General features: G+C 40.4%; 1 protein-coding gene across 1 annotated transcript in view; it reads right to left on the bottom strand.

Annotated features, from left to right (window-relative positions):
* Nucleotides 1–27,588, bottom strand: part of LOC124798661 (UDP-glucosyltransferase 2-like) — a 65,038-nt gene that overhangs the window by 20,471 nt on the left and 16,979 nt on the right. The window contains exons 3-4 of the mRNA XM_047262161.1: nt 23,825–24,080; nt 13,895–14,101 (exon numbers count right to left, since the gene is read on the bottom strand). Of these exons, the coding sequence (XP_047118117.1) occupies nt 13,895–14,101; nt 23,825–24,080 (463 nt within the window). The remainder of the gene's footprint in view (nt 1–13,894; nt 14,102–23,824; nt 24,081–27,588) is intronic.

Here is a 27,588-nt window from a genome sequence, read left to right as displayed (position 1 = left end):
TGTGCGCACAGTTCTAGAACATTTGCCACATTTAGCAAAATATTTAATATACATGTAAGAAATTTATGTTACATACACAGAAAGTTGTGTTCTAGCTGCTGAGACAGTTGTTGTACGGAGATAAACATTGCGCTGTCAATATAATCCCCAAATGTGATACGCTCCATTCCTAAAAGTGACACACCGTCGCCTGCGGCCTAGCTGCCTGCCACACAACGCAGCACTGCGGGTTGCCGCTCTTTGTAAGACGACAGCACAACTGTGGGGGACCCCACGATCAGTAATAAACTCATTGCTGGAACAGCAAAGAAAGAAGAAGTAGGCCAAAAGGCAGGATAGCCAGAAACGTATGGCTGTGACAAATAACAAAAAAGAAAGGAAACCGAGGAGATTGTTCTGATTCTGGCATCTCATTGAAGAGTAATGACAGCACGGATGATGTCGACCTCTTTGGAGAATCCACACCAGGCCCGATTGTAATGGATGATCCAGCAGGTGTAGTTGGAGGAGGCTAAATTTCTAGGAGGATAGAGCAATTCATACAACTCCAGATACGTCTGGAAATGATCTAGAAGCTATGGCTACAGTGTCTGCGGACAAGAACAAAATAGTTTTTAAATTAAAAGAAAAGCCATTTCTCTTACTAATAAGAATAATGTGATAGGGGGATCGCCAGTTCGTCATGAATTCCCCATGAATAAATAAGCCATTGGGTTGTCTCTACTGCAGTGAAAAGTGACTCATTTTATTTATGTGTTATAGTCATGTTCTTTTGTTCTTTCTTATTTTTTTGCTTGGGGATTAACATTCTCGTTTTATTTGTTAATTGAGTATACAAAGTCATACAATGTTTCGAATATTTCTAAAAAAAGACTTCTTTTATAATACTATGATTTCAGATAGGCCCTAAGTATTAGAATGTGGTATTAACAAAAGTTAGTACCGATGTCGAAATGATAAACACAAATATTATGCCATACAAGAAACAAGAATATATCAACCATTTGAAAAAATATCAAGGAAATAAAAGATGTTTTACACATATGAATATTTTCTTATTCATACAGAAAATCCATAATTTCTTGAGTACATTTCCTGAAGAACTGGAACCTGAAGTTTTCTCCATTACGTACTTGAACTTACTCATAATTTCCATTTTAAGGTTATGCTCTTCTTCCGTGATTTCTCTTTGTCTTTCTATTAATAACATTTTTGCTTTTTTCAACAACTCTCGGTTCTTCACTACAGCCACATGTTCTCTCCCACTTTTGCTGGGCATCTTCTGATAAGCTCCCACCAGAGAATGCAGGCTGAGGTTCATAACTATTAGATAAGGTTCCACCTTCAGCAGTTTCATTGCTATATTCAGAGCAGTTATCATCGAAGTTGCTTGAAAGTATCACATTTCCTTCAGATGTGTCATTGTCGGTAACTCCAGCTATCCCCTCGAAACTTATGGGATCATATCAACAACCGTTTGGTTTATATCGTCGATCTTCGTCTCACCTACTCCACCGCCAGTTTGAAATTGTTCTCGATTACATTTAGCTTTCATTTGCTTTGCTTTCGCTTTCATGTCCTTCCACATTACTTTAAGCTGCTCTTGTGATTTTTGTGTAAGAGCTTCTGCGTTGTATTCAACGTGTATTTTTTCCAAGCGTCCTTTTTCCTTTTTAGCATGTTGACACCGTGCTTTTTATATTCTATAGTAGTTATGTACTTTTTCATTATTTCAGCAAACCGCTCTTTTTCATTTTCTGGTATGTTTTTTGAACAGTTCTTGCCTACCTCCATATTGCTGCTCAGATCTCAAACTGGCACTTACATTAATATGTGTCACCAACCAACAATGGACCTTGGTATTTGTAGATAGCGAGGTTAACAATAGATTCATCCATTAATTGCACGTTTCTGTTTCATAATACACAGATCTTATCATTAATTACTGCAACAGCATTTAGATTTTCCAATTTTAATAATTTAATTTAATAATCCTTTTTAGCTTCTAAAATTATAGTGATCAACATAAATTACGCAAAAAGTGATGCAATAATGTTTGCCAACAACCAATATTTTCCGAGAGGGAACGTAATGCACGTGTCAGCTGTGTGCAGAGGTGGCTTACATCTTGAGTAAAAAGGCTTTACTATTTTAGTTACAACTAAAGAAGTAGATAGAAATTGAGCTCTTCAACAATTATTAAAAGAGTATATTACTACAGAAGTAATTTACTAAAGTAGTTCAGACTGACGACGTAAGAGTTACTAAAAGAGTAATTTATACAAGTTTGGTGCTCGCCACCGTAAGTGCCTCATTTACTAACCTAATATCCTTAGCATCACCTGAGTTAATTCGACTACATTCCATCATCCTCGTTTTGCTTTTATTGAAGTTCATCTTATATCCTCCTTTCAAGACACTGTTCATTCCGTTCAGTTGCTCTTCCAAGTTATTTGCTGCCTCTGGCAGAATATAGGCTGCAACACTGTCCCACACCCTTCTCAACCACTGCTTCCCTTTCAGGTCCTTCGACTCTTATAACTGCGATCTGGTTTCTGCACAAATTGTAAATAGCCTTGTGCTCTCTATATTTCACACACGCCACCTCACAATTTGAAAGAGAGTGTTCCATTATGATCTATATTCAGTACTGAAATGCCTTCAGTAATTATAAATATTTTATGGACAATATGACCACACAAATGATGAATTTATTTGGATGCAAGACGAGCAGTTAGAAAAAAGAGTGAACACTGTCTCTTAAGTCATCTTATATGGTCGACCAACATATTTTAGAAAGTCCTACGTATATGTGTCATTTGTGTTCAGACTCGTGTGCATGACTGATACGTGTCGTTGCAGCGAGATTTTCTGTTTGCGTTGTCATAGAATGAAAGGTAGACGGAGTCACTGGGAAAGCATGTAAGTCGGTTCCAGCGGTTAAAATGGAATAAAAATTATTTTAAGATACGGAGCAGTGTCTGTTGTATCATGCTGCAGTGTTACGTCTCCGTAAATCCGTGCTTAAGTGCACAGTCGATGTCTGAAGATAAAGAGTCGAATACAGAAGCAGAAGTCGCCGAGGAACCAGTACTGTGCAAAAAATGGTTATTTTTATGCATAGCACAAACTCTAAGCTGAACTTCTTGCTGATTTTGTATACTTGCAAATCGAGAAACAGCAGGTCGTGTTTGTTCAGTTAAGTTTTTGCTTGGTTCTTCGATTACCTCTACAACAATTAGTCTTGATGTGGAACGTATCCTTAGAGTTAATAATAAAATACATTTTTTCTGTGAAAACATGACTAAATGCTCACCATTTTCAAAACTGAATTACTCTTTATCATCTTTAATCTATAACGAACTTTTTGGAACCATGGGTCTAGATATTCGGCTACTGAAGTGCAGAGACACCGAAAAAGGTGTAATGTGTCAACATGTTAGTTTTGTTTACTGTTACATTGTGCTGTTTTTAATCATTTCGTGGAATTATCTTGAAGAGTACTTCAGAAAAAAATACTTTTCTAGTGAAAATGTTGTATCTGAGAAGTCACCTTTTGAGAAAATGAGCTGAGTTTGGACTTATACATGTTCATGATCAACAACTGCCTGATGTATACGTTTTTTCATCTGCCTCTAGTGTGTCATCCAACCTTCTTTTGCAACATCTAGCTAACTGATTGTATTTTTGCCATTACTGTCACAGATCTTTCAGCATCTTGCACTCTACAGTTGTCACAATGGCGAAGACCTGAGATCATGTTCTCCCCAAAAATAATTCCCAATTTTTATAACACCTAACGCTTGGCAATATTTACACAGTTTTAAGTGGGAACAGCATCATGGACGTAACAATAATGAATCCTAGAGCTCCAAAGCTACAGGCCTAACCAAAAATCCATAAATCTTAAGCCCCTTTCAGAACGATTTTGCTATGAAATATCCAGGCTACGAAGTTAAGAGAAATGTACATTAAATTTTTAAAAAGTAATACAAAATTCATACCTCTTTTTCCAATGAATCGTTACCAACAAATACAAGGCATCAAAAACTCCAGATTCCACTAAGTGCAAAGTTTATTTCCCTAGACATATTAAAGCTACACAGCACATACCCCATCAAAGAATCCATAGATATAAATAAATATAACGGAATAGTATTTCCATAGTACAACTACAGTATACAGAAGAAGACCCTCACCCGACTCTGCAGGACAAGAAACAATTTCACATTCGATGGAAAAATGTTCAAAGAGGATGTAGGCCTAGCAATCGTACTTTCACATCATATCGGGGCATGACAGAAAAACACGATTTTAAATAAAAGTCCTGAAATCAGTTTTTCAGGAATATGTTTTAAAGAGTATATGAACAAATCACAAACATTTAAATTTTCGCAAAAAAATTCCATTTTTTTGAACCATTGCCTCACATAGGTCCCCTAAACTATTTCAAGCAAGTGTTCATCTTATTGTTAAATAACATCCCATATATGACTCTCGTGAATGTGCTGGCTATGATCGTCTATTGGACGGTACTGTTCTTCTAGCTAGTTGTCCTTCTGCAGTCTTAAAATATTCGTTAACCTTCGCACAACGATTGTAGACAAAAACAGAATTTAACACATGACGCTGATGGGATGCTGAGCAGACACTACATAATTTGTAATCATTTTTATCCTGTTTCCACCGTCCGAACCTCCATTCAGCTTACTCACTTCTAAAATCGCCGACGATTCAAGATTCTGCAGTGGCGAACGCAAAATTTGTGAGTGAATGGTGACTGAATCACTGGCAGAATGGGAAGTAACGTCATGCTTAACATCAAGTTTGGAGACGACACGGTAGTGATAAAAAATGAAAGACTTCCGATACTGCGGATGTGTAATTACACAGGATGGTTGGGCAAAGTATGGTCTCATAAGTTGATTTGTACAGGCGAAGGAACGTTGACCACATGTATCAGATACTGACATGGATACGAGGAAGACGTTGGTGAGAGTGTAGCTATGTAGCATATGGGATTAGGATGAAAGAAATATTTAGAGAATTAAAATCTCGTCTATAAAAATCAACATATATTTCGCACAAATTGATCTTGTGATACTCAGCTCGCTTGGTTCCAAAGTGAGACCCAGGGTGCCGTATATAAAGGCATCCAGCTTGATAGTGTGTTCGTCGCATAGCGGAAAGTATTCGGTACAGTTCCGCGTAGTCGTTTACTGAAGAAAACACGAGCTTATCGAGTATCAGACTCGATTTGAGACTGGATTCAGGACTTCTTAACGCAACCCGTCGTTCATAATGGAATAATATCGAGAGACGTAAAGGTAACATCGGGGACACGACAAGGGAGTGTTATTCATAGTAATGATGTATTAGATGACGTTGGAGGCTCAGTCAGGCTATTAGTACGACTCTGTTGTGTGTGGGAAGGTTACAACGCCAGAGGACTGTAGCGAAATTCTGCAAGGACCTGGAGAGAATAGATGATTGGGGCAGTGACTGTCAGTTGACGGTGAACGAAAAAGAGTGTGTTGTACATAAATAGGCGAATTGATACACTTCTATTCGACTACATAACTGGAGACAAATTAGAGGAAGCAGTAACTACCGTCAGTTACCTATTAATACCCGTGTCGAACGACCTGAAATGGAATGACCAAATAAAAGAAATTCGAGGAAAAACTCATATCAGGTGAGAGTATCTTAAATGTAAGACTCACTCGACTGATTTTTCTCATTCTTGAGTATTATTCATCGGTCTGAGAGTTGTACCAGGTAGGATTAATAGAAGGGACAATGAAGATCCAACGAAGAGCGGCGTGTATCGCCGCGGAATCGTGACACAGATGCTCAAATAAAATACGTGTAGAGCGTATGTTCCAAGAAGACTTGGAAGACATATTACTTCCTCCCAGAAATGTGTTGCAACATGACCTCAGTGTGAAAATCAGATAAATTAAACCTCGCACGAAGTGTGATCACCAGTCATTCTCCCACTGCGCCATTCGTGGATGGAACAAGAAAGGGGAAAATAGTGGTACCAGAACTGTACTCCATCACACATCGTAAGGAGGCAAAATGTTGATGTACAGGAGGGGTAGAGTGAAACAGGATCGAAAAAACATTTCATGGACATCATCATAGGCAGTCTGGGTGTTGTGATGTAAATTGTGTTGCCTATACCAATTGCGCAACAAATTGAAAGGATCACTTTTCGAAACCCTGTAACTGTCTGCCATAGTGAGGCAAACTTTGAAATTTGACTCAATGACATCTACAATCTTCCTGTGTAATGATGCAAAAGCGTGGCAATCTGCAACTTCAGCCTCCGGCTTGGCGCTGCTTTAAACACCAATTCAGCCTTGCGGCTGCTCTAGCGCCTGCAAGAAGTCAAACTTCAACTAACAGCGTCAAAGGGTTTGGTGAACCCTCAGGTGCTGCAGCAGTCTCGCAGCTGAATTGCTGTCGCAGTTTCTGACAGGTACATTTTTAACTTGCTCAAGAAAGATGCCTGCGCAAGAAAAGAGCGTGGGTCCCACCGGTGCTGTTGCCGAACTGAGTGTTCTTAGAAGAACACTTTTCCATTTCATTCACACTTATGACACTGTCGAACCCCTTCGTGATCACGCAGAAGAAGGGCCCGAAGAAGGAGGCATGTAAAAGCATAAAAACACGTTATTGCTTCGGATCACGTTCGAATTTCAGCGAATTGTTTTGAACTGCCTCCTGACGTTCCAGGCTGTATCGTACAGCGAAGAATCCCCTAGTCTCCAAAGGGGTGAGAACGCTGTTGATGGTGTTCCAGCCCCGCAACGTCCTTGGGGTAGGGTTAGAATGCCCAGGGCGTGGCAACAGTGGCTGAATTTTTAATCGCGAAATGTATGGGAATCAACGCGCCAAGGGAAGGAGTGCTTTCATTGATGCCTCTTATGCCGCCCTCTGAGGCCACTTCACGTCAGTTCTTAGCGACGGTGTATCTGATATATTTTCCTCGACCACCCATAAGAAAACAACGTGATTTCAGCTCTGGGTGTCGTAGGCTTGACCTGCACCGCAGAAGCGTCAAAGAAACAAAGCGGGAATTATATCAAAATGTTAGATGCAGTCACAATCAAGCTACAGTAGCCCATTACAAACAGTATTGTAAGGTGCTTAAAAATGTTGTTTGCAAGGCAAAAAGTATGTGGTATGCAAATAGAATAGCTAATTCACAGGATAAAATTAAAGCCATATGGTCAGTTGTGAAGGAAGTGTCTGGTCAGCAGCAGAAGGTCGATGATATAAAGTCAGTTCGCAGTAATAATATTTCTCTTACTGATAAATCAGATATATGTACAGTATTTAACAATCATTTTATGAGCATTGCTTGTGAACTAAATAAAAATTTAGTTTCTAGAGGAAATCATATAAATTTCTTAGCAAACGCCTTTGCGATATTGACGTGTGAAATACTCCTCTGTATTACAGACAAGAGGGAGATTGAGTCAATAATTAAATCACTGAAGACTAAGGACTCTCGTGGTTATGATGGAGTGTCTTGCAGAATATTAAAGTACTGTGCTGCACATGTTAGCTCTGTATTTAGCCATATTTGTAATTTTTCCTTTAGGAATGGTCAGTTTCCTGAGCTATTAAAGTACTCTTTAGTAAAGCCACTTTATAAAAAGGGAGAAAGGAATAATTTAGATAATTTTAGACCCATTTCTATGCCATCAGTGTCTGCAAAAGTTATCGAAAAGGCTGTGTATGTAAGGTTAATTGATCATTTTATATCACACGATTTGCTATCAAATGTACAGTTCGGCTTCAGAAGTCGTTTGACAACAGAAAATGCTATATTCTCTTTTCTCTGTGAGGTACTGGATGGGCTAAACAAAAAGTTTCGAACGCTTGGCATATTTTTTCATTTAACAAAGGCATTTGACTGTGTTGATCTCACAATATTGCTCCAGAAGTTAGACCATTACGGAACAACGGGAGTAGCTCACAATTGGTTCACCTCTTACTTTAGCAACAGGCAGCAAAAGGACATAATTCACAATGTTGATAACGGCTGTGATGTGGGATCTGAGTGGGGTACTGTCAAGTGGGGGGTGCCCCAGGGATCAGTGTTGGGGCCGCTCCTGTTCCTTATTTATATAAATGATATGCCCTCTATTATTCTGGGTAACTCTAAAATATTTCTGTTTGCTGAGGACACTAGCTTGGTAGTAAAGGATGTTGAGTGCAACATTGACTCGGTTTCAAGTAGTGCAGTACGTGACCTCAGTTCATGGCTTGTAGAAAATAAACTAACGTTAAATCACAGTAAACTCAGTTTTTACAGTTTCTAACACACAACTTAACAAAACCTGACGTTTTAATCCCACAGAATGGGCATATGATTAGTGAAACTGAACAGCTCTAATTTCTAGGTGTTTAGATAGATAGTAAGCTGTCATGGAAAGCCCACGTTCAGGATCTTGTTCAAAGACTTAATACTCCCATTTTCACTATTCGAACGGTATCAAAAGTGAGTGATACTTCGACACGTAAATTAGTCTACTTTGCTTATTTTCATTCACTTATGTCGTATGGTATTATGTTTTGGGGTAACTCTTCCCATTCTAGAAGGACATTTTTGGCTCAGAAACTGGCGGTTCGGGCAATAAGTGGTGTGAGTTCACGAACCTCTTGTCGACCTCTGTTCATGAGTCTGGGTATTTTGACATTGGCCTCTCAGTATGTATATTGCTTATTGTCGTTTCTTGTTATCAATATTAGTTTATTTCCAAGAATAAGCAGCTTTCACTCTGTTAATACTCGGCAGAAATCAAACCTCCATTTGGATCGGACTTCCTTAACTAGGGTATGGAAACAGGTGTGCAGTATACTGCTGCATCCATTTTCAATAAGCTGCCACTCGAATTCAAAAATCTTAGCAGTAATCCACACGCTTTCAAATCGAAACTGAATAGTTTCCTCGTGGGTACCTCCTTCTATTCTGTCGAGGAGTTCCTTGAAAAATTAAGCTGATTCTCATTGTATTGCTGATAGCGTTTACTTAAACTTATGGACAGACTTTTTTTCAGGTTCATACATTTATTTTTATGTGTTATTACTTTTATGTTGTAAGTTCATGTACTGACACGTTCCATGACCTTGGAGATTTGCTCCTCAATTTGGTCCTACGGAACTTGACGTGTAAATAAATAAATAAAAAAAAGGCTTGAAATGTGCGTACGAGCGGATGTGACGACCTCCCCTCGTGTGAAATTTCCAAGGTGGCGTTGGGCAGAATTTTGGTGAAATTTGGTGTAAGTTTAGCATCAATTAATCCACCGTACAGCTCACGTGAACTTCTGAGCTATCGCCTTTTTTCGGAATGCGTAGAAACCTTGATGTCTGAAGCGCCGCCGAGCCTGTGTGTGTCACAGTGTGCCCCTTTTGCACATTTGCAGAAGACGGTTGTAGGCACCCTTGAGACAAAATTCAAACTTAGGCGATACAATGGGAGACAATTACAGGGTTTCTTGCGCAGTGCATTTTTCGGAACAGCTTCGTTTTGCTCACCCTGTGTATATATAGAAACGTGGACCATTGGAAATGAAGAACACGAAGCGTTGAGTAGTGGTAATACTGATAAAAATGAACTGGAAACATGTGGTATGTATTGTTGTGACAGAATGTTAAAATTATGTCGACAAATTAAGCGCAAAATTAAGAAATGCCGGAAAATAACTGGCAAGAAAAATGGTTCAAATGGCTCTGAGCACTATGGGACTTAACTTCTGAGGCCAGCAGTCCCCTAGAACTTCGATCTACTTAAACCTAACTAACCTAAGGACATCACACACATCCGTGCCCGAGGCAGGATTCTAACCTGCGACCGTAGCGGTCGCGCGGTTCCAGGCTGTAGCGCGTAGAACCGCTCGGCCACCCTGGCCAGCAACTGGTAAGAAGTCTGTGCAGTATCTGCTATGGTATCCAGAAGTGGAGAACTTGACAGTGGAGAGAGCTGTATAAGGGGAAAGTAGAAGGAGCAGACCAAGACTAGATCATAGAAAAAACATTATAGAAGATCTGCAGGTGATGTAATATGAAAGGCGTATCTTAAGAAGAAGAAAATACTGTCTACGACATATAAAAAAGACGCTCGAAAATCCGTAGATGTGATGTACATCTACAAAGAAACAAATGCTTACAATTTCACAAAAACTGAATGTCTTATGCAAGAGGAAGAGCTTCACTAATGGAGCAAGTCAGTAATGCGTTGGTCCATCCCTAACCCTTATGCAAGCAGTTATTCTGCTTGGCATTGACTGATACAGTTCTTGGATGTCCTGAGGATTTTCGTGCCAAATTCTGTCCCAATGGTGCGTTATATCGTCAAAATCCAACACTAGTTGGAGGGACCAGCCCATAATGCTCCAACATTCCGAATTGGTGAGAGATCCGGAGAACGTGAGGGCTAAGTCAGGATTTGGTAAGCACGAAGACAAGCAAACACCGCTCAGTTCGAAACGAGACACGTAACAGAAGACAATTCTACTCCAGTCAATGAGACTTCAGGCCGAAGACGTGTTTGGAGACGCAGTGGGATACCAGCCTTTCGGCCGCTGTAATGGCCGACCCATTTGATTGTCATCTGCGGCATTCTTACAGTACAGCGGTACGTCGACGATATTCTCCTCCCAGTTTTGTTGCCCTTCATCTTAAGCCATCCAGGGCTTAAATATCAGCAAGATAGTGCCCGCCCCCACACGGAAAGAGTTTCTACTACGTGCTTGTCAAACCCTACCCTGCCGAGCAAAGTTGCCGGATCTCTCCTAAGTTGAGAACGTTTTGGGCATTACAGACAGAGCCCTCCTATCATCTCAAGACCTTGGCGATCTAACGAACCAGTTGGACAATATTTGGCACATTATCTCTCAGGACGACCATGTAATGGTTCTTTATTTACGTGACCATTACGGCACTCCAACCGCCAGTTCTCGATACCAGTAATATCGAACTAATTTTCTGTGAAGTAACAGACATATTTTTGTGACAATAGTCACATTTGGTTTTATTAATGTATAGTTACTCCGATGTATCGATATATTACAGTGATATGGTTCTTGTGTGTATGCATTTCTGTGAGACTGTCATAATCTTTAAATTAATTGTAATCGTTTTGGCGTGAATGCGCACAGAGCAGTCTTTCTTTGACTTTGCAGAAGTTATGTTGTTATTTTGCTTTGTAAAAGAACAGTCAAGTCTTGTGTTTAGTTAAAGTGGAAATTAAATATGTGAAGATTGATACAAAACTGTTTTCTTGATGATGTGACACTTAAGAAGAAGTATATGTGAATTTACAAGAAGTCTATTAAAAATTTGGATCGTGAACACCAAGTCAAAAATTATTTCTACCATCCATTGTTCTGATCAGGGATTGTTTGATCATTAAGAATTTCCTGAAAAACGCACGTGTTAGGTCTTCAAATATAGCTAAAATACAGATCCGGACCTTCTAGCAGCCAAAGTGGAATCACCTTAGAATCAACAAGATGAGCCATAACGACTTCGACGAAATCTACGTGGGAATCCATTCAAGATAAGTGCCAAATTATTTACAGTGACCTCATTATTTCGATTCTGACGATATCATCCACAGTCAATAGTTTTGTTGTTGCCCGATAAAGCGAACATATGCAGCGTGAGCAACATTATCAATCTGATTTCTAATCTACTTTGCAAGTGGTGGTATTGTTAGAACATCCAAGAACTATACAATCAATGCCAAGCTGAGTAAGTGGTTGCGTGAGGGCCAGAAGTTGACTAACGCATTGCTCGATATGTGAAGCTCTTTCTCTTGAATAAATCACGCAGTTTTTCTGAAAACGTAATAATTTGTTTATCAGTAGATGTGCAGCATATCTACGAATTTCCGTACCATACGGATAATTCCTTCGTGGTGCGTCGTGTTCTTGTGTGTGTGTGTGTGTGTGTCTTTTTTGATCACAAAGATTGTTGTTGTTGTTGTTGTGGTCTTCAATCCTGAGACTGGTTTGATGCAGCTCTCCATGCTACTCTATCCTGTGCAAACTTCTTCATCTCCCAGTACCTACTGCAACCTACATCCTTCTGAATCTGTTTAGTGTATTCATCTCTTGGTCTCCCTCTACAATTTTTTCCCTCCACGCTGCCCTCCAACACTAAATTGGTGATCCCTTGATGCCTCAGAACATGTCCTACCAACCGATCACTTCTTCTAGTTAAGTTGTGCCACAAACTTCTCTTCTCCCCAGTCCTATTCAGTACCTCCTCATTAGTTATATGATCTACCGATCTAATCTTCAGCATTCTTCTGTAGCACCACATTTCGAAAGCTTCTATTCTCTTCTTGTCCAAACTAGTTATGGAAGTGAAACATGGACGATGTTTCACTTCCATACATGGCTACGCTCCATACAAATACTTTCAGAAACGACTTCCTGACACTTAAATCAATACTCGATGTTAACAACTTTCTCTTCTTCAGAAACGCTTTCCTTGCCATTGCCAGTCTACATTTTATATCCTCTCTACTTCGACCATCATCAGTTATTTTGCTCCCCAAATAGCAAAACTCCTTTACTACTTTAAGTGTCTCATTTCCTAATCTAATTCCCTCAGCATCACCCGACTTAATTCGACTACATTCCATTATCCTCGTTTTGCTTTTGTTGATGTTCATCTTATACCCTCCTTTCATAACACTGTCCATTTCGTTCAACTGCTCTTCCAAGTTCTTTGCTGTCTCTGACAGAATTACAATGTCATCGGCGAACCTCAAAGTTTTTATTTCTTCTCCATGGATTTTAATACCTACTCCGAATTTTTCTTTTGTTTCCTTCACTGCTTGCTCAATATACAGATTGAATAACATCGAGGATAGGCTACAACCCTGTCTCACCCCCTTCCCAACCACTGCTTCCCTTTCGTGCCCCTCGACTCTTACTATTGCCATCTGGTTTCTGTACAAACTGTAAATAGCCTTTCGCTCCCTGTATTTTACCCCTGCCACCTTCAGAATTTGAAAGAGAGTATTCCAGTCAACATTGTCAAAAGCTTTCTCTAAGCCTACAAATGCTAGAAACGTAGGTTTGCCTTTCGATAATCTAGCTTCTAAGGTAAGTCGTAGGGTCAGTGTTGCCTCACGTGTTCCAGTATTTCTACGGAATCCAAACTGATCTTCCCCGAGGTCAGCTTCTACCAGTTTTTCCATTCTACTGTACAGAATTCGCGTTAGTATTTTGCAGCTGTGACTTATTAAACTGATAGTTCGGTAATTTTCACATGTGCCAGGACCTGCTTTCTTTGGGATCGGAATTATTATATTCTTCTTGAAGTCTGAGGGTATTTCGCCTGTCTCATACATCTTGGTTACCAGATGGTAGAGTTTTGTCAGGACTGGCTCTCCCAAGGCCGTCAGTAGTTCTAACGGAATGTTGTCTACTCCCGGGGCCTTGTTTCGACTCAGGTCTTTCAGTGCTCTGTCAAACTCTTCACACAGTATCGTATCTCCCATTTAATCTTCATCTACATCCTCTTCCATTTGCATAACATTGTCCTCAAGTACATTGCCCTTGTATAGGCCCTCTATATACTCCCTTCATCTTTCTGCTTTCCCTTCGTTGCTTAGAACTGGGTTTCCATCTGAGCTCTTGATATTCATACAAGTGGTTCTCTTTTCTCCAACCGCCTCTTTAATTTTCCTGTAGGCAGCATCTATCTTACCCCTAGTGAGATAACCGTCTACATCTTTACATTTGTCCTCTAGCCATACCTGCTTAGCCACACAAAGATTAGCGTGACCTAAAAAGATGGTGCGCAGTATCGAATAACTCGAAATGCAGGTGAATTTTTGAAAAAAGTACAGTAACGGTACCTGCGGCAGGGGCCGCGGCTGCTCGATGTGGAGTCCGCCGACCTCGACGACGTTGGGCAGCAGCGGCACTGCGCCGCCGATGGTCCAGTGTGTGTTGAGGAGCACGAGGCTCGTGGCCGACAGCGACTGCCACAGAGGCGGCAGCTGCGCGCCCAGGTGGCGGCGGTGTAGTTCCTCTGTGTCCGCGTAGAGGGCGCGGTGGCGCACCTGTCGGCGTCGACGTTATCCGGTAGAGTTTTTACCTTATCACGCGGTACGATACTAAGAAAACTCTTATGTCAACAGCGGATGGGGATTATGTAGGGCGGGGCACCCTCGGTTATCCACGGCTCATAGGACCTTACATAACACAAAGATTTAATGAGCCGTGGATTGTGCGAGGATGTCCAGTAGCATGCCATCCATCTTCACGCCAACTTAATCTCCTACATTTTGCGCTATGAGGATATTTAAACTCAAAGATGTATGCCACACCCATCTAAAAGATGCACAAGCTACAGCCACGGGTGAGTTCCAATGCGTTTCACCATACACGAGGAAAACCAAGTGCGACAACTGTGGCTGCGTGGTGTATTCTCCATGTGTGTGCTTCCCAATCTATGTCGAGTTCTTTCTTATGCTCTGTTACGTCAATAGCCGTATACGTAGGTGCACTAGCTATAAGTATTATACTTATCTTGATACTGTAAAATAATCTTAAATGGTTGTTTCTAGCTACTTATATTGTCATTTTCCTTTATAAAGGGTAATTCACCTGCCCCTGCCAATGTCGTTTTATGCAACCCGCAATGTTATACCTGTTTTCATAAATCACGCGTGACATTTACAGTTTATAGTTTATGAAGACCAGGTATAATTGTGGGTGTCATAAAACGACGTCGGTAAGGACAGCTGAAACACCCTGTATATGATTTTTATATTCGTGCCATGCTGTTGGCAGAGAAAAAAAAGTAGAAGAGTGATTACTTCACTGAGCACCTCCCAGCTATGATAGGAGAGAATGGATCATACATCGACAAGTATTTGTTTCATGGACATACGTTTACAATTCTTTTCTCGTTATGAGTTGTACTGTATCATTTAGAATATGAGACAGCAGTGTAAATTTTGAACATGGTCATTTGCACATATGATTGTCAACGAAATGTATTTATTGTAATTACAATTTTGATCAAATGTCACTATCTAATATTCAGGGTCATTCAAAAGTACCTCCAGTGTTGCAGAAGACGGCTGCGCGAAAATGAGACGTAGAACAAAATAGCACATCTCCGCGGACAGAGCGTGTCTGCAAGTTTTTAAATCACATTACGGGTGGCCAGTACAGAACACTCGTCATGACGTGACAAATGTCTGTAATTGGATGCAGTTCATTGACGTCGTTGACAAACTGCATGGGTGGACGCAACAGCAGCCCAGTTTATAAATCTGTTCAATGGGTTGCCTATCCGCAGGTTCTAACTTACGCGATTCTTCAGTACGGAGCAGACGATTTGTCTATATGTGCCGAGTAAGTGTTTTAAGCTAAGATAAATTAGTCTCCAGTTTCCCCCCCCCCCCTCCCCCCGCACCCCTACACAGTTTTTCTGCGTACTGAGTAAATTCCTTGTGCAAGTGTGAGAACGTATGTTCTAAGAGTTTGCGTAGCGTGTAGTGTATCTGAGGCAGAACACGGGAACCAGCTCGGTATTAACGTAGAGGCATGTGGGGAAATCTCCTAAAAAACACATGCAGACTGGCCAGCACACCGACCCGCCGGGGAGATCTGATGTGGGGTCGGCATACACCCGCGTCCAGGAAGCGGTCACGTTAACAAGCCCCGATGACCGGGTGGTAGTCTACATGTTCTAACATGCTTGGCTACTTAGTGTTGCGGTCTGCTGCTACGCCACAACGCGCACTTCGATGCTCTGTCCACTGATGTGTGACATTTTTCTCTGTGTTTCATAATTTTCACGCAAACGTTTTCTTTAACTGTGGAGGGATTAAGAGTGACCTGGTACTTAGTCGGTGCAAAAGTACATACTGATGATATAAACAATATACACTACTGTTACTATTAAATACAGTCTTGATCACGATTTATTTATCAAGGTGACCGGTTTCGACCACTGCTGTGGTCATCTTCAGACCTAAAAGTTGTATACAAAGCTATAATTAGAGGGCTACATACATTAAAGAAAATACATAAAGTTATAAAGCAATAAAACGATGAATTGCCATTGAGTAGGAACCTCTTTCTGTTGGAGAATCACTACTGGAGAAACCAGTGCACGTCTTACTATATGTAATGGAGGCTCCACCCACTTCTGATAACATGATGTCATTACTAACCAATGAGTTATAAGTCGAATAACAATGTAAAATTCCTTAGTTAAAAGAATATTGGCAAGAATTAAAATAAATACACACTAAACGTAGCTTATTAAACAGCTATTGTCAATTAAAAAGCGTTAAAGATATTTAAACATGTAGGATAAACGAACTTCGGTTTGGCAGTACATGGGTTGCCCTCTCAAGGCATGTTAGTGAACCATTTGGAACCACTGGTTGCCATGGTGAAGTCGGATGCCGTTCCAAATATGTGGCAGCAGGCTTCTTTCCACTGAAGTTGTTGTAAAGTCGATAGGCGAATTAGTGGTTGCCATGGTGAGGACAAACGTCAGTGCAAAGATGTGGCAGCAGGCTTCTTTCTAACAAAGTTGTTGATCAAGACTGTTTTTAATAGTAAATATTTGTAACACATTGACCACAGCCACTCCCACAATGCATTCAAAAGTAATTAATATACACTACGTTTGATGAGTTGAAATTGCACGTGCAAGAAATCATATTTGTCGATAGCCTTTTTTGGAGTCATTGATTTTCTGACGGGCTCGATAGGGCTCAACAAAAATTCTTCTCTTATTCCAACATCACCATCTCAGAGTACCATATGCACCCTACGTGCTCAATTATTAATGGGGTTTATACCAGTCTCTTCCTGCCCTTACAATTTTTACCCTCCAGAACTTCCTCAAGTGGAATTCCCTAAGATCTTAACACAAGTCCTATCATCCTGACCCATCTGTTCCACTTCTCGCCGACTCTGCAGAGAACCTCCCCATTCCTTATCCTACCACTCTATCTAATTTTCAGCATCCTTGTGTAACACATCTCAAACACTTTGATTCTCTTCCAGTTTCTCCACACTCTTTGATTCATTAGCAAACTGTGCAGTGTTCCTAATGTTCTTCTTACAGAGCCTGATGTTTGATGTTACCAGACTTCTCTGGGCCAGGAATCCCGTCTTTGCCAGTGTTAGGGTGTATATTGTATTTTCCTTACTTCGTCTTTTATTTGTCATTTTGCTTTCGAGGAAACAGAATTTCTTCTTCTAGTTCCAATTTTGATGTTGCATTTAGTGTTGATCTCATTTCTGTTACTCATCATTACATTCCTCTTTATATGAAACCTTTTTGTTAGTTCTTTTGGATATATATAAATTGTTGAATTTATGGAGCTCCTTCAGCTAACGCTAAGTGACAATTACTTCACTTTTAATGGCAACATATATAAACAACCAGATGGCGTAGCAGTGGGATCATGTATATCTGTACCATACCTGACATATACATAAATCGATTAGAACAAAAATTATTTAACAGCCAAGAACCTTGCCTAAAGAAAATTGAATTTTATAGGAGATATGTAGATGACACACTACTGTTAGTGAAAGGGGACACCAAAGACATTACAAATGGTTCAAATGGCTCTGAGCACTATGGGACTTAACATCTGTGGTCATCAGTCCCCTAGAACTTAGAACTACTTAAACCTAACTAACCTAAGGACATCACACACATCCATGCCCGAGGCAGGATTCGAACCTGCGACCGTAGCGGTCACGCGGTTCCAGACTGAAGCGCCTAGAACCGCACGGCCATACCGGCCGGCAAAGACATTACATACACTCTAAATTATTTCAGTAATCTACATGATGAAATCCAATTTACAGTGGAAAATGAGCAAAATAAAAGTATCACTTCTCTGGACCTAAATATTACAAGACACAACAACACATTCACAGTCAAAATTCATAGGAAAAACACAATGACTGACACCACAATCCCTGCAACCTCATGTCACCTAAATATCCATAAACAGGCAGCATACAGGTCACTGGCCGAAGTGGCTGTGCGGTTAAAGGCGCTGCAGTCTGGAACCGCAAGACCGCTGCGGTCGCAGGTTCGAATCCTGCCTCGGGCATGGATGTTTGTGGTGTCCTTAGGTTAGTTAGGTTTAACTGGTTCTAAGTTCTAGGGGACTAATGACCTCAGAAGTTGAGACCCATAGTGCTCAGAGCCATTTGAACCATTTGAGCCATACAGGTCAATGTTACATAGGGCAACTAAAATGCCATTGAACCAAGAAAACATGCAACAAGAAATAAACACAGTGAAAAAGATTGCAGTTACCAATGGGTACAATTCTTCCATAGTTGACACAATCCTAGAGAAAGTGAGGAAAGTCCCAGGTACAAACTACACCACAGAAGAAAAAGAGAGAAACAAATATATATCTAATATCCCTTACATTTACAATTTATCACAGATGATTTCAAATATTTTTAAAAATCACAAAGTAAAAATTGGGTTTTCTACTCAAATAAATAACGGCAAAAACTAATACACGGTATAAAGTGTAAGCATGATCCATACTCAGACTCTGGAATATACGAGATCACATGCCAGGAATGCTCCATGTTCTACCTAGGACAAACAGTCCGAAATTTCAACACCAGGTACACAGACCACATAAAAGCCTACACACACATCAGACGCACTACATCAGCCATAACACCACATGTACATAATGCAGGACACCCATTTGGAAAAATAGAGCAATCTGTCAAAGTACTCCACGGACTAAATAAAGAACATAAAATGTATTTGCTAGAAGAACTGGAGATATATTCACATTACAGAAAATATGAAGATAAAATATTACACGAAACACTTGCAAGTGAATCAGTGAATTCCTTCAGATGTTTCGATAGTATACTTAAACAAAAATAGTAACACATAGAAATAAGCAAAATAGTAAAATAAACATAAGTAAATTATGATCCAAATTGTTAAGGTAAATATCCTCTGTACAAAGGCATATTATACTCTGTGGAAGACCTATAATGTCATCTCTGTTGACTACTTGTAGGAACATCAATGGAACTGTTTTTTAATGTAAAATATTTTTGCTGTTTAAAAGTCTACAACAAGTTGTGTGTGATGTTTAGTGTGTGTGAGACTCTGCACAAATGGACCACAGGGAAACTGTAAGTACAAATTCTTCTAAATTTCGCCACTAACTTCACAAAAAGATCGGCAACCAACTAAAAATAGCGTGTTTTCTTAAATATTGCATTAAAGTCAACGAAATGAAGCAGAACTCACACATCGACAACATCACATAGGAATGATATAACAAATACAAAAAACGCACTTGAAAATGAGAATCATTTCCCGAAACGCGTCGTGTGAAAAATAAAATAAAGTAAATCGTGACTGGTAGCAGATGAGTTGTTTATAACCAAACGTATTGTTTTCACAGTCGCAGGCTTTCAGAACCATTTATAATGTATCAAATCAGATCAAGAGGGAAAAGAATTGGAGACTTAGAGTGAAGTGATCTAATTAGAAAGGGAATATGACCGGGGTATAGTCTGTCGCCCGTAATTTTCATCTGTGCATTGAAGAAGCTGTGATGGATATAATAGAATGGGTCAAGATTTGAGATTAAATTTCATGGTGAAACGATGTCGATGAAAAGACACCCTGATGGACTTGCTCTCCTTATTGAAATCGTTGTGTTACAGACGTATTGAATGGAATGAACAGTACAGAATATGAATTGAGAGAAAACCAAAGAAAGACGAATGTATTAAGTAAGTTGATGTCTGTGGGGTGGAGGGGGGAGGTGAGAAGGGAGAGGAATGAAAAGAAAGGGAAGGAGTTATTGATGTCAACTGTACCGGGACTTTATGCGGAATCGGCGACAGGTGAAAATATCTCCATTATCACCTGGGAATCCCATGTTGTAGTACTGTAGCACATGCAGATTTTTTTTCAGGTCAAATCCGGTCAGAGATGTAAAATTATTTTAGTGTTCTTTCTATTTCACATACGTAAACTGCCTAAATTTTCGATAACGGTAGAAGCTCAAGAAATGGGTTACAATTTATGCCACAGCCAGGACCTGAACCCACGTCTCCTACTTACCAGGCAGATGTGCTAGCCATTACATCACCGTAGCAGTATAGAAAACGCAGCTGCATGCACTACCGCAGTCCAATGCCGTCGCTAACACACTTCAGGTCACACCTCCGCCCATTTCCCCCTTCTTAAATCGTTAGTAGTGTCAAGCCCCTCTGGTATTGGAACAGCACCCCAGCTTTGTATATAATGGGGCAATCCTAACTGTATGTCAGGCATAGGTGATCTATTGTATTCTCCTTGATACATACGGGTCTCAGTTTAATTGGAGAGCATCGGTAGCACTAACGATTTCGGAAACAGCTGCGTCCGCTATTCTGTTATGGTTGTGTAATGGCTGACACATATGCCTATTAAACAGGAGACCCAGGTTCAAGTACTGCCCATTGTACAAATTTCAATTCATTCCTTCAGCTTCTATCGTAGATGAAGTTGAGACTCATAGGTATCAAGCAAAATTTAATTCCCTCAGGTCAATATCTAAATTTTACTGACCAAAACATTTCTTTTCGTGTGAGTTACATGCCTTGCTTCATCATGGAGAAGAAGGGAACCAGCGAGAAAATGCTCCCATCGGAGCACAAAAAATGCAAATTTTTTCCTGTTTAAATCATTTGGATTGGTTGCAGTCTATTTGCTGCCCTACCCTTAAACAATCCGAGCTTGTGGTTCACCTCTGATGATACCATCGCCGACTGCAAGTTAATGCCCTGTTCTCATATCTGCTAGTGGACAAATGTACGTCAGCAAGTAGAAAGGGACTGCCAACAGTTGAAAATAAACTGCTCGGTTGTCTCTGAATGTATTTTAATCGTTACATCTAATGGTGTTGTGTGGTCACACGGTTTGATGTCCTAGACTGTTTCTTTACTAGTATGGTTTCACTCTTAATCCACGTGGAGGAACTGAAGGTTGATGAGTATGAATATGTATTCTTTGCAGATACAAATGAATACGTCGTTCGTAACGGAACAACATCGACGGACGTTAAGGAAAATTGATAGGACTTACTGTTTATAGTCTATGCAAATGATCTAGCAGAAGGCGTCGGAAGCTATTTAAGACTGTTCGCAGATGATGTGGCTGTCTATAAGAAGAGAGTTCTGATTTCAGAATGGCTTATAGAGGATTGATGAATGGCCATTGACCCTTAATGTCAATAAATGTGACACGCTGCGCAGGCATCAAAAGAGAAATCCAGTACTGCACAACTACATTATCGATGACAGATTGCCGGCCGGTGTGGTCGAGCGGTTTTAGGTGCTTCAGTTTGGAACAGCGCGACCGCTACTGTCGCAGGTTCGAATCCTGCCTCGGGCATGCATGTGTGTAATGTCCTTAAGTTAGTTAGGTTTGACTAGTTCTAAGTTCTAGGGGACTGATGACCTCAGATGTTAAGTCCCTTAATGCTCCGAGCCATTTGAACCATTTGATGACAAATTGTTGGAAACAGTATCTACCGTAATATATATATATATATATATATATATATATATATATATATATATATATAGAGAGAGAGAGAGAGAGAGAGAGAGAGAGAGAGAGAGAGAGAGAGAGAGAGAGCGACCCTAAGCGGAATGGCCACGTATAGCAAATAGAAAGAAAAGTTTATGCCAGACTGAGATTTATCTTACGGAAATATAACCCATTCACGAAAGAAGTGTCTTACGAAGCACTTTTTCGACCGATTCTTGACTATTGCTCATTATCTGGGATCCATACCAGGTAGGGCTGACAGAAGAGAGAGAGAAGATCCAACGACGAGCGACGCGTTTCGTCACGGGATCGTTTGGTCGGGGCGAGAGCGTTACAGCGGCGCTCGGCGTATTCCAGTGGCAGGCGCTACAACAGGCGTTGTGCATCATGGAGAGGCTTGCTATTGAAACTTCGAGAGAGTACTTCACGGCAAGAGCTGGACAACATATTACTTCCTCCCACACATCTCGTAAAATGAGCACGACCAGATAATTCGAGAAATTGGACGTAATACAGAGGCTTACCGACAGTCATTCATCCCACACGCCATTCGCGAGTGAAACAGTGAAGAGGGGATCAGGTAGTGGTGCCAGAAGTACTCTCCGCCACATACCGTCAGTCGGCTTGTGGCGTATTGATGTAGATGCAGATGTAAACAGCGATATACAGAGATTAATGGATACAGCGAAATGCTGTAGAGGAACATTAATTTTGTAATTTAAACCTGCTGTAAACGTCATCGTAACACACTATAAAGACAAGATAAACTCATGGAAACTGCATGTCGAATGGCTCTCAGGCGGATTGTTTGATATATACCTGTAATATTATAACTGAATATAGTTTTCCTCTTGTGAGGTGGCACAGCCGTATATTTGTTGAGAGACATTGTAATGTTCCACTTCGGCTCTTCTGTACCCGGATTTATTTAATTGCTTCCCATTTACCAGTCTCGGCCTAACAGCCATACTCAAGTGCCAACACATCGTAATGTATCCAGTTATTTGACAGGGGACATCGCAGTCCTGAAAACTATACATATGCTGGTCAAAGCTTAGCATGATCCCAGAACCAGAGTAATTTTTTTTTCAGCCTGAAGACTAAGTGGACAAAAAGCTGCGACATAAATCCAGTAACTTTAGAGTAACGTTACGCCCTAGAAGAATCGATGCACATTGAAATCCCTCTCTCACTGTCCTCTGTTCCTATGAGCCCCTGGTCATTCCCAGCTTAACATGCGGGCTTCGTCTCGTTGTTCGGTTTAATGAAATGTAGAAAAAAATGCGGGTGAATACACATTAATACCTCTTAATAACAATGGGAAACGAAAAAAAACAAAGTAAATCAGCTTTACGGAAAATACTCTGTCACCCTGGAGCTGGAATGTGAACGCGGACCGGTTCTAGAAGTTCAGCGAGGAGGAACGATGCGACCAAAGAGAGTCCCAGATTATACTGTCGTGACTCACACATCAAGGAAGGCAGTACGCCTATGCAACCAAAGACGTATTTGCAACTTTGAGTGGAGAAAAGCCGATGGCCGGCCGGAGTGGCCGAGCGGTTCCAGGCGCTTCAGTCTGGAACCGCGCGACCGCTACGGTCGCAGGTTCGAATCCTGCCTCGGGCATGGATGTGTGTGTCGTCCTTAGGTTAGTTAGGTTTAAATAGTTCTAAGTTGTAGGGGACTGATGACCTCAGAAGTTAAGTCCCATAGTGCTCAGAGCCGTTTGAGCCATTTTTGAAAAGCCGATGAAGTATGAACAGATGGGATACAGTACAGATGTGCGAGCCAATGGCAAGAGTAAAAAGGTACTAGATACCGTTCAAAGTTTCTGTTCACGCAAATGGGTGCTAGTATCCTACGCTACATACGAAACGTTGTATCTCGGAAAGAGGGCACACGACGTTTTTGATACTGATCCGTCCACTATAAATAGGCGTTGGATTGTAGTGTCAGTTCGATGCTACTCGAAGGAATAAAGAAATTTAAGATTTTACATATAGTCGACAAAGATCTCATTAAGGATGGTATAGTAACTAATATTGTGCAATGATTGTAAATCAGCGCAGTCTTATTACATTAAAGTGTCTGATCATTCGCCTGAAGTGATTTAGGGAAGTCTCAGAAACTTACAACCTGCAGGAATACACTGTACAAAATTGGCACAGAACAGTGATAATTCTAACATGGCCATACTTACAAGTTTCATAAAAAGATGATAAAAGGTGTTGAGAAAGCGTTCGTAGATACCCATGTTGCCAGTTTCGTAGGAGAGGAAGTAGGTGCCGACGTAGGCAGGACTGTGGGGGTTGGCAACCCTGTCGCTGCACCACGGCGTCATCAAACTAGTTGACACAGCAACGAGTGGCACCCCACCGAGGAGGTGCGCAATAGGGTCGAAGCAGTTGACCAACAAAGCGTGCACGATCACCATGTCGAACTGCTTCTCACCACACCTGTCGAGAATCAATTTTATTACACATAGATGAAGCTTGTAGTAAGACAATTACTTTGCTAAAGAACCGGGAGAGGTCTGAACTATAGGTTTATTGGTACCTGCGTCAAATGGTTACTCCTCGTGAACCAGAAATGGAATTTGAAATAGTTCGATTCACGAACGATGGCGTTTCGCAACAGCTCGAGGCACAGATGGGGGTTGCATTATTGTCAGGTCCAAGCGACATTTGTGGTATCCCGATTAGAGGTGCCAAAAAATGAAGTAACGTATAGAAATAACCGGCTACTGAAAAGTAGCAGTTACTGTGATAACCGATAATCTGGCACTAGCAGTTATTTCAATAACTGCCAACAGTGCCTCACGCCATCTGTTTACCGAAGATCGCGCTACGCTTTCGCATCAACTCATCTGAGAACTGGCTACGATGGAGAGGGATACATTATTTGGAAGCTGTTCTATACTTCATGGCAATAGATGCGCGCCGTCTGTAGATAGAACTGTGTACTATTTCGTGCGCTCTCACTACTTTCAGCACAAACAATTAAATAAAGTTAATAATGTCAGAGCGGTGTCTGATAGGAGAGACCGAAAAGGCAATGCACATGTACGATCGTTCCCTTGAGTCACTGCTGTGTGTGTCAGTTTAGTTTGGGCAGGTAGTAGAAATAGTTACCATAAGGAATTCGAGCGACTATGGGAATAATTGACAGATGTCGGCATATTTCTCTGGCATTTGTTTTATTCACTCGCAGTTCTTGTTCTTTGGCAGTTTGAGGTCTACCACTACAGTTAAGCTGGGAGTCAGTAACTGTGTTCCTGACTCCAGGTAAAGGTCGTAGCACCGATCATATTTCCAGAGAGGATAGTTAGCGGAGTGAACAAAATATTCATATTGCTACTGAAATAACCGCATAACATCTGGGGTTCTAGAGAGATGACAAATAACGGGATTCTATTTTCATTTCTTGTATTTTTGGAACAGGTGTCACTTTCTTTCCGACTTCTGGTTGCGTTATAGAATAATGATTTTCGTTCCTTGTTCTTGTTTTTCTCTGTGTTGTGGCCACTAGACTAGTGGTACTAGCAATAGTCTTAAACATGGAAAGCTGAGAAGTATTGTAAAGAGTATCCGACATGTTAATATTTTTAAGGATTTTACAATGAAATATTTGAGTATTGTAGACGAAAATGGAAAATGTTGAGTATACTCCCAAAGTATACCTTATCCCTAACGCTTAATGGCCCGATTATGATGAAAAAGTACCGGTGCTGTATCTGGCCGATCTCATTAAAGTGTATCTTATCAACTTCAGTACAAAAAAACTTGTGCAGTTTGGCGAAACATAGCTTTGTGCTTTACTAAGAGAAAAATAAGTTTTCTCAATTTGTACACATCCATTACAAAAGGATTTTTTTTATTGGTTTAATTTTTGGCCAATGACTGAAACATTTTCTGCGTAGTATTGAGCACATCTGTTTTATACGAGAAAATTTTATAATGGAATATTTACTCTTCAGACACATGTATGGTAAATTAACCATTTGATGGAGGCATATTTGGAAATTTGGAAATTTGTGGTAAGTTCTATGGGACCAAACTGCTGAGGTCATCGGTACCTATGCTTACACACTACTTAATCTAAGTTAAACTAACTTACGCCAAGGACAACACACACACCCATGCCCAAGGGAGCACTCGAACCGCCGACAGGGGCAGCTGCGCGAATCGTGGCAAGGCTCCCCAGACCGCAAGGCTACCCCGCGCGGCGGTCATTTGGAATGAATACAGGTATGGCTACAACACTCAGGTCAGATATCTTGTCAGTGGTATTTAAATAAAAGTATAGATTTATTTATATTACGCCTACTAGTATTTGTGTATATTACATATTACATGAACGTTTTTGAATATGTGGTTTTTTTTGTTTTGAAAGAACTCAGTTCATTTTCTTTTATATTAAGCAACAATAAAACTGTTTGTCAGGTGCACTCATTGTTATGTTGAACTTCTGTTATATGCAAAACTTAGCCCTTCTTTTATAAGTGCTTACCTATCTCCTTCATGAATTAGTCCTGTACGTATTCAGACAGTTAACTACCACGATATTAAAATAAAAAAAAGAAAACAGAGTAAAAGCAGGCGGTTGCCTTTGACAGATGAAGTGTTTATTAGAACGGATAGAAAAGCAAAACATGGAATCGGCAGGAAAAGTATTCCTCAGGACAGGAAATTTTGTTATTGCAAAATTTCCGAAAGCTTAACGCAAATTTGTATTCCCAGCATCAATACTATTAATTCAGACTCTTACAGTCTGGATACCCAAACCAGAGTTAGATCAACAGATTAAAAAGGGTATCGTAATGACGTCTGAGACGTTTAAATCTGTTACCCTTACGAGGTAAACACCACCAATCATCCAGTGGAATTCTGCGTATAATGATGTCAAACGTAAGAGATACACAACAAACTGAAGGCTTGGAGAAATGTAATTTAGTCATTCTCCCATCAAAAAATTAGGATACTCACGGTGGCTCAAGAATCGAGCATTTTTCAGATCTCACATAAAACTTGGATTACTGTACTCACACATCACGTGACGTAAATTTTTGTGTTATAATACAAGGCCGTACGCTTATTCTATTAAGTGAACAGCACAAGAAATGAAGCTTCGAATTTTACCTACAGTTTCAGCTTACGTATTAGTTCATACTTAAAAAAGCACGTTTTTAACATTTCACTTAAACAGCGCTGTGGTGAAGTTCCGTGTACTTTCTGTTGCAGCTGTGAGGATAATAACAGCGACTGATAACCTACATACATATAATGTGAAACACCAATAACCATCCCAACATCAACAGAAGTGTACTGGACAATTAACTAGCTAAGTTTGTGGCACTACATGACATTCCTGACACTTCGCACAGCACGCACTTCTAATTATACTGATAACTAAACTGGTGGTTATTTAACTGTAACACCGTCTGGAGTATTCGGTAGTCAAAAATAACTGGCAGTTATTTATAACCGTTAAAAATAACGGTTATAAAAAAATAGCTGTAAACGTGATAACGGTTACTCCAAAATAACTACTTGGCCCACCTCTAACGCCCATATTGGTGCTTCGCACCAATGATATGCAATTATATTGCCACAGAATATCACCTCGACAGAAGTTACATCGATCATGTAAAGTGTGTCTCTCGCTTGCTTGTGTAGAATTTTTCGCTTTCCACCATGATCAGCAATGACAATTCCCAAAAAATCGAATAGCAATTAATCAAATTACTCGCTACAATCACGTTTAATGTTCGTAGTGGCTTCGACATTCACAGCAAAGATCTCAGGACAGTACTGAGGGCCCGTTGCGTTTGGAGCATGCGTGACATGGATGCGCAGAACGGACCTAAACTCGACGACCTTCGTTCTTGACTCCTACTAAGCGAGATATTTTAAATTGTGACAAATGAAAGCAATGTAATCTAAGTGTGAGAAATAGCTATCGTCA

The sequence above is a fragment of the Schistocerca piceifrons genome, chromosome 5, assembly GCF_021461385.2.
Source record: "Schistocerca piceifrons isolate TAMUIC-IGC-003096 chromosome 5, iqSchPice1.1, whole genome shotgun sequence".
In the NCBI taxonomy this organism is placed as follows: domain Eukaryota; kingdom Metazoa; phylum Arthropoda; class Insecta; order Orthoptera; family Acrididae; genus Schistocerca; species Schistocerca piceifrons.
This window is presented reverse-complemented; position numbering and strand designations above follow the sequence as displayed.